The following is an 11,883-nucleotide window of genomic DNA, read 5'->3' as shown; positions in this document are numbered from 1 at the left end:
TCAATCACTCCTATACGACGATGTCCAACTGATGCGGTACCGATGACCAATAATGGATCTCGCCAAGAAACAGGTACAAATATTACCTTCGCCTTCTCTCCTCTACTAATCCTCGATTTTCCTCGCTACTAACAAACTCTTCCACTTCGCAGCCATGAGACTTTCCTCAAGGACCTTCCTACCCTGCGACGGAGATGGCACGACCGTTGGCCTTGAAGTCCTATGCTCGCGGGAACTAGACGCCACCAAAGCCTTCATTATGGCGTGCGAGACCGCCATTGTCGAGGGCCACCGGAACGGCCGGTGATTTACCAAACACGGCTGGGAACGAGTCGCCACACTCTTCAACTCAGTCACCGACCATAACTGGAGCAGGCAACAGCTGCGCAATCATTGGGATGCAATGCATTGAGCATATAAGCATCTATCGGAGCTTGTGAACAACAGCAAGATCGAGTATAACAACGCACCAACCTAATCATTGCATCGAAAGAATGGTATAACCGAAAGATTAAGGTAATGGATTTACAATTTCTCAAATTCTCGTTTTCGTACTTGTGCGATTACATGATCGCTTACTGCCTTTTTGGTGCATTGGTGTTTGTTCACATGGTCATCATACAACATATTACCTAACTAGAGTGTGGGTTTAAAGTGCCGACATTGAATAATTCATTTAAATTATTTATAGTATGACTTACTCTTTTTGGTCTCAAGATTATTGTATGGCCTTTGGTGTTTCTGCTCTAAAAATTCTCGCACACCCTGGTTGCTCAAAGTTGACATTCTACTATTTGATAAATGTTGATAGTGATGGTACGTTCATTCAGAGAAACGGACTCTAATCCAAGAAACAGTACCACATCGAATAATAAAAAACACTCGCACAATGTAAACATAGGAATAAGAAGTGTGTTTGTATTGCAGCAGGTGAGTGTTTGGTCTACAAAATGAAATGCTCTTACACATTCCATAGAGGTTCACACAGTGAAACTAAGATCCCTGGTAAATTGAAAAAAGAGCAACGACGATTAATACGAGTTTTGCTTGTTCTAGTCAATGGTTGTGTCCTGTTTCATTTCTCTTCATCTTTTTTGCATGTGTTTGTTTAATGGGTTTACATTTCGGCGTCACCTTATGCAAACAGTTGTCAACGCCTACAACAATTACGAACCGGCTCGTTATAATTATTACAATGGGACTTGATTCTGATATGATAGTGGGACTATTTAACACTTTGAATATAATTTGCTTAGGTCATACGAACTGTGTACATATAACTGTGGATATAGTCATTTGTATGAAATGAGTTGCTCATGTCGTTTACTTCGCACTGTTGTACTACTGAACATGTGTCACTTCTCAATATTATACCTCTCTAGCGATTGTTCTTTTTTTGATACATTTCCAATTGCGTTTCACACTGGTACTCTCATTGTTGAACCCGTGCTACATAGGAGAACAAGGACTATAAAGACTTCAAGGACAAGGACGTCAGCAAGATATACATAAAATATCGTCAGCTATTCAACGACAGCTACGACGGAGACAAGCACGCTATCACTCCAACGAAGTTGTGTAGAACTAGATTCAGCCTGTTCAAGGATAGTGCGTCGGAAGACAATATAGATGCAATCCCAATCGATGAAGAAAGTAGTGGTTTAGTGACGATGCCGAACGAACGGGGGTCGAGGTCAACGAGAACGTTTCGACCACCACAAGTGGTGGTAAAAGGAAGTCTTCTAGTGGTCAATATAGGGGCAGGAAAAAAAAAGATGTCTGCTCGTGAACTGTCCTTCTTGGTTGACCACGCCACCAGTGCAACGGAGAAAGTGGCAGTGAAGATTAATACGATGATGGTTTTTAATGAAAGAGCTGGTGCAGACTGTGTCGAAGAGTTGTAAGTGACAAGTCGGCTCAAGCGGCGTACACCTCTCTACTTTCTCGCATGCACACTTCTTGCCCAAAAGCAGTATTGTGACATGCTCTCCGTCATGAAAGACGCAAATGAGAAATTTGAGTGGATCGAGTGGATGTTCAATGACCGTGGGAAGTAATTATGCCAATATTGTGTTTTTTTCCCGTGAGCTGTCTATATTAAAACTTTTCTACTTTTTTTATGCACTTTTGTCCGCTTGTACGTTATGCGTTTGAATATGATAGATGCTGTTAAATCTATTCCCACATTTTGCACTCAATTAAGGAAGGGAAAAAACACGTTTTTCCATAAACAACTTTTTACCCTACTAACTAAGACTGGATTTATATGTCACGTTCCAAAATTTCCCCTATCATGTCATATTTATCAGGTCACTTCTACAAATGTCATTGTTAATTTTAGGCCAAAATCATATGCCACTATGCACACACTTCAAGATGTACTGTAGTTTGGATTACTCAATGTAGTAGCACAGTATGTCCAACTTGCAGGCACCAGAGAGTAGGTGCATGTGATATGGTACTAGTCATGCACAAGCTCTATAAATTCATATGGATGAAGTTGGATGGAGCAATGTGAGGAGTTGAGAGGTATTGTGAAGAGGTCACAGTGTTTGCAAGTGCTTAAATCACACTCGCTGTCCTTTTTACGTAATTTCGAATGTTCGGCTTTGCGAATGATCTTAACTTCAACTGCGTTCTGCAACCGCATTCCAACGCAGATGATGACCTAGACGATGGCCTTTTCTTGACTTCTTTGGCAGCCGATGCAACGTCATGGGTTTCGTATTGTAGAATCACAGGAACGACGCACATGAATACTATCGTACGCCGCGGTGTCGTATCTAGCGATTTCCATTCGCAAGGAATGGTCACATGTTCATGCTAGAGGCAATGAGCGAGAATCGATAGATATGCTTTCTAGAATTTCGTATGTATCTCTCAATGTTGCGACATTTTGCACATGTTTTGCGGGACAAGCATAGTTTGCGCAATAGTCAGCAAGTTGACCTCTACGAGCAAGTTGGCATGTTCCTGTGCATATTGGTGCACGAAAAGGGATATCGACAAGTGACTACGTTATTCAACCACTCGCTACAAACCGTATGTCACTACGTGAAAGTGGTCCTACGTGCGGTCGTTACGTTGTCAGCACGTTTGATTTGACCGAGTCTGAACTACAACCAACGTTTGAAACCTCATAAGCCCAATTTGAACAAGCATCCACTGTTTCAAGATTGCATCGATGCTATTAACGGGATGCATGTCAAAGAGTACTACTGTTGAACGAGCGTGTGCACTTCATAGGACAAAAATGAGAACTGACCGAGAATGTGCTGGTCGCATGCAATTTGAATTTATGTTACACGTTCACGCTAGTAGGACATACTGGGAATACGCATGATGCTTGACTACTTGAGCGTGCCATCCACTCGTCGGACATTCATTTCCCATTCCCGAGCCCAGGGAAGTACTATCTGGTGGACCCAGAATTTGCTTTTCGGCCCGAGTATATGGCCCCGTACAAAGGTTCAGACATATTATATCACTTCCAATAGTTTCATGATGAACGAATGGGATGGCATCATCGATTCCGAACGCTCGGGAGAAGTTTAACTTCAAACACGTGTCATGCAAAAAGTCATCAAACCTGTGTTCGGTGTGTAGAAAGAATGAGGGAAATTCTTGGATCGCAAGCCTAGCTACTCGTTCCCAACGCAAGTTGCCGTTGTCCTAGCCATGATGGAGATACATAATTTCTACGACGAGCAAGAGTGGTGGATGAGGCATTCACGAGAGCGGAGGAGGATGAAGATGTAGTCGAGGTTGAGCTGTCGAATGTAGATGACAAGATGCAGGCCGAAATGAATGCACCGAAATTGCAGTGCAGTGAGTGGGACAGACTGTGGGATTACATGGCACAACAACCGTGATTAGGATCTAGTGTTAGAATTCCAATGCTGTAGTCGGAAAAGTTGTTTTCATTTTTTTCCCTTGTTTAGGCGGGTGACGATACCCATCAGGGTAAACATAGCATGCACGCTAGTTTGCGTGGGACAGCTCGTTGGAGAATAATAATATGTGTCGTTTAAATGTTTTCGTCATTGTAATCTTGATATTTCAGTGCGTAGAAAAAGTGATAAAAAAATTGTAAATCGTTGTGAAAACAAAGTTAAAGTCGGTCAATGGTGAGTTGCGTGTACAGGTATAGTGGGTAGAAAAATTGGGCGTGTGTTGTGCCAATTATATGGGGCATACAGTTGTTGACTAATTTTGGGGATTTGTGTGCCAAAAAAAAAAAAAACAAATGTTTTATGCCATTTCACTATGGACTAGTATGAAATCATGTGAGAGGAGAGTTTCCATGTGATAAAGACAAAGAAAGGGTAAATTTGACATTTAACACAATTTAAATTCAAATGAAACCATAAAATATTGCTTGGGTTCCACTTAGATGTGATGAAAAGAACGCATTTTGCAAAATAATAGCTACCAAATGGGGCCATAATGTAGGTTTGATCAAGTATCAAAGTTTAGAAAGTTCATGACAATGCAACAAGACCAAGTTTCAAGCCTTAAGAGTCTAAACGTGCACAAACGGAGCCTAGTGTAACAAGATGCTTTTCTATTTGTAATAACATTTTAATCATTTTGAGACAATTAAATAAATATGATGATGTATACCTTGGAAGTATTTTTTATTGGTGTGTTTTGTGTAGGGCTGTTAATGGATTGGATCTGCTCAAATTCAATCGATCCATTAAGAATAATTATCCGATCGGATCCGATTATCTGATGGATATTTGAATGTGAAGTATATATCCGATTGGATAACCCGATCTGAAATTGGAAAAATTAGAAAAATAAAAATTTTATTTATTTATTTTATTAAAAATCATAGCCTAAAAGAGATTTTAATTAATTATTTATTTTATAAAATATATGAACTATCTTAATGGCCTCACTTATTATATTAGAAGTCCCAAATCAATTTTTTTTATCCAAATGATGCTCCTTTTAACTCAATTTTAAAGGAGACTTCTCTTGAAATGTTTTAATGATATTTCAATATGAGATACTAACTTTTTAAATGATTCTCCTCTTCCAATGATTTAGTGATCTTTCAATGTAAGATATTAATCATAAGAGTGAATTGTCCAAATGGTCACTGAACCTTGCAAAATGTTTTCAAGGAGTCGTTGAATTTTAAAAATTACCTAAATGGTCACTGAATTTTGTAAAATGTTTATACGGGGTTACTGAACTTTAAAAATCACCTAAATGGTCACTGAACTTTGCAAAAGGTTTCCCAAGAATCACTGAATTTAGTGACTTTGTGAAAACTTTTTGTAAAGTTCAGTGATCATTTATATGACTTTTAAAGTCCAATGATCCAGTAGAAACCTTTTGTAAAGTTCAGTGACCACTTGAAATTTTTTTACAAAGTTCAGTAACCATTTGGACAATTCACTCTAATCATAATCATTTGTCAATTCTAAGTGTTTACTAGTTTACTTTATTATTTTCATTAAAAATCATAGTCTCAATAAAATCTTAATTGCAAACAAAATCAATTTGAATAAAGTAATTTATCTTTCGACATATTAATTGTTAGTTTTTTATGTTATAAAACAAATTACTATAGTAAATCTAATTAATAAATTAATTATTATTTTTATCTTATTTTAGTTAATAAAAAAATTAAATCTCTTTAGAATTTTCAATTAAAAATATTATACTATTATATAATATTATTTATTATTTAAAAATTACGTGTAAAATATAATACAATTTTCAAAATGGGAACACTGTGTCATAAATTATACGATAATATAAAAAATATAATATATTATTAATAAATCGGATCGGGTTATTAGTGAATCGGATTGACCTATATCCATATTTGATTCATTTAGTTAATGGATTATCGGATTCGGATCTCGATTGGGTTATCGGATTGAAACCCTAAATTCATCTCCCATTAATTTCATCGAATTCGAATTGAATTCAGATCAAAATCCAATTCATTGACAGCTCCAGTTTTGTGAGTTCTTTCTATTTTTTATTTTTTTAAGAGCAAGGTTGGTAAAACTTTTTGTAAATTAAGTTAGAATTTCTATAAAATGTGTGAATAAAAATGATATTTATTGATGTCCGATGTTAGGAGGCCACATCGAACAGAGTGGGTACATACTTCAAAGTGATTAAAGAAGCTTTATTATCGAAAATCGTTGATTATGATGAGGTCAGACCACATGACTCTAACTAGTTAGAATGACTAATGCCACAGTTATGTAGAAACATCACCATTGGTAAGCAGTAGAAAATTTTATAATAATGGAGTTTACGTAAGCAGTGTGATGACACACATTTTGAGGATGATCGTTGTAGCTTAACAAGATAGAGAGCAACAAGCCCATGTCTTGGTGCCTACATAAAAAAGCGAATGCCCAAAAAGAAAGATTGAGCTAAATCTTTTCTCTGTATTACTTTTCTTATTGAACAAAATTCTGGCTCTAAGCATACACACAATATGGGCCCGTTTGGTAGGGATTTTAAGAATTGATTTTTTGACCGTTAGAAGAAAAGTGGGGTCCACATGTGAGAGAAGAAGTCAAAAATTACGACTTGAATAGTAAAATAACGGTCAAAAAATCCCTACCAAACGGGGCCATAAGAAACTGGATGAAAAATAAAAATAAAAATAAAAAATAATTTATGAAAAAGCTGTGCTTGTACATTAAAAAAAGAAGGGGCTGAAAATATAATCATCATCATTGATCCAAAGTTGAAATTTCATATATACTATTACGAACAAAAACCTCAAATCCATGAATTACAACGTATTTTGCTAAAACAGATTGAATTTTAATTGTAATTTATCTGGAAAATTGAATTTGTAATTGATGTGGAGAATGAAATTGAAATAAGAGATGTAATTATTACTAGAAATCTGAAAATTTGCACATAAAAACTTATACTTTGGTAGATAAAAATCATAAGGAAGAAAGGTTTTTCTTTCTAATTGTGATGTTGCCAGAGTTGTAGCGGTGGTGGTTTTCATGTTTTGGTGTTGAAATGGTTTTTGTTAGCAGTAAATCTGGCTGTGGCGATTTTGTAGGTGGTGGTATTGGTGATGGTGGTGTCGTGGAGTTGTTGTGGAGGCGATGATGGCAGGAGAGGGTGGTCTCAAGTGGGCGTGGTGATAGTGTTGTTAGTGGTGGTGGTGGTATGTGATCAAGTATATAATTGTGACCTAAAAATTTAATAATTTGAAATTGAAAAATAATTTGTGACCAATTGATTTGAAAATTTGTGATAAAAAAAAAATAAAATTGTGATCTATAATTCTTTTGATTTGTGATTTATGAAATAAGTAGTGACCTATCCAAATTTTTATTGTGACTATGAAATAATATGTAACTAATTAATTTATTAATATGTGACTTTGTAATATATAAGTACGTAGATGTAACAATTAATTGTATAATTGTGACATTAATATATTTAATTAATAAAATATTTTTAACTAAATGATTAATACCTGAATTTTACATTTTGAAACTTAAAGCATGAACATTGAATTGCTCTATTTAATGTCTAACTTATGAATTTTTTCCAATGTACAAATATCATTATACTTATAATAAAGCCCAACATACCACTAGCTCTGATGGTATCTTATGGCCCATCTCGCCGAACTTGGTCTATTCTTTATCCTTATTTAGTTTTGCTAAAAATTAGATATATAATAATCTTGTAAAAGTTAATGAAATATGTGATTGAATATTGATTAAAAAAAAAGTGAGTTCTATGTAATGGATGATTAGAATTAATTGTTAATTTAATTTTGACTTAGATTTTATTAATTTTTTTAGTTAAACCAGACATAGGCTTTATATTATTTGGACTTTTGAAATTTAAATTGCAAATATGATCATTGAACTACTATTTTCATCCAATTTTGGTTCTTCAATGTCCACTCTTGATAATACTGGTCCCCAAACATTATAAAGAGTTCGATTTCGTTCCAAAAATTGATGAAATCTTCCAGTTAACTTCTAATTACGTCTTCTAATTACGTATTAAGTCCTAATAATTTTCGGTAGTTATGCATCTCCATCCTTTTTGTGCAATTAGTCTCCAAATTACTCCCTTTGCTTAATTAACCTTCAAATTAAGGGTTTAACCTATAAAAATCAAATATAACGCAAAGTGACTATAAACTAGTCGATTAATATAAACTAAATATTATGTTAGTACTGAAATAAGCATGCAAAACACCCTTATCAATATAGATTTACATTCAATGTGTCTTAAATATTGAAGATACAACACTATAGATGCATATAATTATAGATCATTACTAATGAGATTAAAGAACATGTATAAATTTTGAAATACAAGAATATACGTTTAGAATATCTCATGCTTTGCTTGCATACATGGAAATAAGAAACAAGCCAGTTGTATCTTCAATGTTAATAGAACAATCAAATGTACACATTGTAATTCACGAATGCAAGACTTAAACAAATACACATAGAATTAATTTCGTGCTGGTTCTGTTGCGGAAATTTCTTGAGAAATCTTGATTTTGGGCTCAAGTTACTTACCAAACAAACACCAACCGAGGAGGCTCTGATCCACAACTTTAACACTTCGGTTGCCACTGATTTTCACCCATAAAGGAGAAAGATAGTGGCAGCAATATCACAAAGGGAGGAGGAAAATGGGTGCAATGGTTGAACTCTCAAACGAACAACCAAAAACGACTACCTCATCACTTCTCCTCTATTGCGCGCGCATAAACACATATGTATTGGTTGATTAGGTCACCAAATATGGGGCCAAGTCTAGTGGAAAAACCAAGGTATTGGGCCTCCAACAAAAGGGGCAATGTTAAGAATAAATGGGCCAATCCAACTCAGTAATTTGGGTCATCCACGAGTGTTGGGCTATGAGTAACTTTAACTTAATTAAGTTACTTCTAGTTGTCCCAAATTGTTTCCGGGTCGAACCATCACTAAGGTGTTAATATAAATTGTCCAATATCGATTTGACTTCATCGCCAGGAATTAATTGGGTATCAAAACCCAACAAGTTCGACATCCAAAATATTTACAACAAATATATTTTTAATCAATTATTTAACTCTCTTTGTCTCTTAGTTCCAATCAATATAAAATTGTATAGCAATACTAAAAATATTGAAAAGAAGAGCAAATTTTATTTACAACAATACTACATTTCATTTCTAGAGTCCGTTTGGTGCACATTTTTTAGATGAAAATGCATTTTAAACATCATATCGCGGGTCCCCCATTAGAGTGTAGAAGTCAAAAATTGTGTGCTGATGTGACGGAAAAAATGCATTTTTGGCTCCAAAAATGAGTACCAAACAGGGGCCTAATCTAATAAAACATAACACTCATTCATCCTGTAAAAAGGACTGGTTTTATCAAATTGAAAAATAATCAATTTAAACGCAACCATTAGTATTTTACCATTCTTTTTACTTGATGGTTAGAGAGATTTCGATAAAAATGGTGGAAAAATCAGACACTAACTTTTGAATTCGATATTTGCAATGACATTATTTTTACGAGTATGTTATATGTACATCACAATTTACAAATTTTGTGTACCAGGTATGGCGAGATTTGACTAAGTCAAAATTTCATCAACAAAAACACAAAAAAAATAAAAAATAAAAAAAATCCCTACTTCCTTTTTGCAAATAACCCAAATTACTCAATCACAATTGTTTAAGTGGTAAAAAAATTTTGACAGTTTTAATTCAATTTATCGATACATGTAAAAGAATTTGTCAATAACCACGTACAACAAGCATTTTCCTTATTTTTAACATCAGCACGTACGTACGTACAACTTTGATAAAGACCAAAGATGAAATTTCCACAACAAAGCATGTTGACACAACAAGGTTCAATTAAGATGAAGAGTAGAAAATAGCAGTGTGATGCGTTTCAGACACGGCAGCGTACGTTACTGTAAACTGCGAAAAATGCATGGCGGATGAGAGTGGCGGGGCCGCCATGGTTTGAATACTTGACAAAAATGGGGCCGCCATGTGAAAATCCTGCACCCTTTATCCAATGTGGTATCGCTTTCGTTTCATTAATAATAAGTAAACATAGTACAGATTCTTGGAGGAGAAAAGACTTTTACCCTATATAATAAGACAGAGAGAACAACAAAAATAATAAATAAATAAATACAAAAACTAACCCTTTATATATTATAACCTAACTAATCTTTTCATGTCGAGTGTCTGTGTATTTCGAGTCCTTGATCCATTTCAAACTCTATCGAATTCTCTTTCTCTCTCTACGTACCTCTCCGTCTAGATTAGTGTAGTAGAAGATAGTCAGATAGAGTCGTCTCTCTCATTCGTTCGGCCAATTATTTACATTTGTGTTTTATACGTCCCATCAAATTCTTTCTCCCTCTTTCTTTCTTTCTTTCTTTCTCACACAAGAAACACTTTGCATCCTGAAAACGCTCTTGACCCAGAATAGTAGCCGAATAAACCAATAATTAGGAGGAAATTTAGTGTGATTTTTGACAGAATCCGCATCAGTATCAGTGAAATCCAACTAGTGAGACAGAGAGGGGGTACAAGAAGAGCTGCAAACTCGCATGGGCTATAATTGATTTAATTTTACTGATTCTAACCATAAAAAACAGATGAATTCAGGAGGAAATGGCCCGAATGGAGGGGATGGGGCTCCATCATCAACCAGCGGAGGCGCAGAAGAGGCTGGGGGCGACGGTGCAGGTGGGTCAACGGAGCCAACTCCGAGTCGCTATGAGTCGCAGAAGCGTCGAGACTGGAACACTTTTCTACAATACCTAAAAACCCACAAGCCGCCGCTGACTCTAGCCAGCTGCAGCGGAGCTCACGTTATTGAGTTCTTGAAATACCTAGACCAGTTCGGGAAAACTAAGGTACATGTAACAGGCTGCCCGTATTTCGGTCACCCGAATCCTCCTGCCCCCTGCGCGTGCCCTTTGAAGCAGGCTTGGGGCAGTCTTGATGCACTAATCGGCCGGCTCAGGGCAGCCTATGAAGAGAACGGTGGTCAGCAGGAGACCAATCCTTTTGGTGCTAAAGCCGTGAGGTTATATCTTAGAGAAGTGAAAGAAAGTCAGACTAAGGCCAGAGGAATACCCTATGAGAAGAAACGGCGGAAAAGGTCGGCCTCTTCTGCCGTCAGCGGTGGTGCATCTACTGTGGCGGTTACAGTTGCTGCTAGTCCTACTGTTGGTACTGATAGTGGTGGCGGTGGTGGAAGTGGTGAAGGTGGTGCTGCTGGTGCCGGTGCCGGTGCTGGTGCTGGTGCAACTCTTGTGCCTGCAACACCTTCTACCACAACATGGAAGCAGTAAATTTTACCCTCAGTTTTTTTCTTTTCAATTTTCTCTATATATAAATTGGAAACTCGACTTTCTTTTAATTGTGAATATGAAATTTTATATGTGAACATTGGAAATTTTGATTTTCTTTTAATTGTGAATATGAAATTTTATTATATATAAACATACTTTTTATTAATATTAATTCAATTATATTGAATTAGATAGTATTGAATGAAAAATCAAAATAAAAAATCCCCAATTGCAGACTCTATTGTTAGGTTTATTTTGCATTTAGGCCATGTTTGATAAGCCTTTTTTTTTTCTTTTCCATGGAAAATGGACCAAAATTGGGTGTTTGATTGAAAACAAATTCCATGGAATTGATTTTCCATTTCCCATCCCACGCGACTCTCTTTTCTAGCTTTTTAAGGAAAACCAATTCCCTTGATTTTGGTGAGAAAATGATTTTCAACTTCATTTTTTTTTAATTTTCAGTAATGGGAACAAAATCTACAAACAATTGTAAAAATATTTATCCCTTTAATTGACAATTTTCATGAA

The 11,883-nt window shown here is 35.8% G+C and overlaps 1 protein-coding gene across 1 annotated transcript; it reads left to right on the top strand.

Annotated features, from left to right (window-relative positions):
• The first annotated feature begins 10,155 nt into the window (after window positions 1-10,155).
• Window positions 10,156-11,466, top strand: LOC111407813 (protein LIGHT-DEPENDENT SHORT HYPOCOTYLS 5-like). Its single transcript, XM_023037495.1, has one exon. It carries the CDS (start codon window positions 10,651-10,653, stop codon window positions 11,350-11,352), a length of 702 nt encoding a protein of 233 aa, XP_022893263.1. The 5' UTR covers window positions 10,156-10,650; the 3' UTR covers window positions 11,353-11,466.
• Window positions 11,467-11,883: the final 417 nt, after the last annotated feature.

This window comes from Olea europaea, chromosome 13 (assembly GCF_002742605.1).
Source record: "Olea europaea var. sylvestris chromosome 13, O_europaea_v1, whole genome shotgun sequence".
Taxonomy (NCBI): Eukaryota; Viridiplantae; Streptophyta; class Magnoliopsida; order Lamiales; family Oleaceae; genus Olea; species Olea europaea.
Note: the sequence above shows the minus strand (reverse complement) of the source record. Positions and strands in the feature narration are given on the sequence as shown.

Coding starts and splice junctions, on each gene's coding strand:
- LOC111407813 (XM_023037495.1), top strand. CDS start 10,651: ATGAATTCAGGAGGAAATGGCCCGAATGGAGGGGATGGGGCTCCATCA.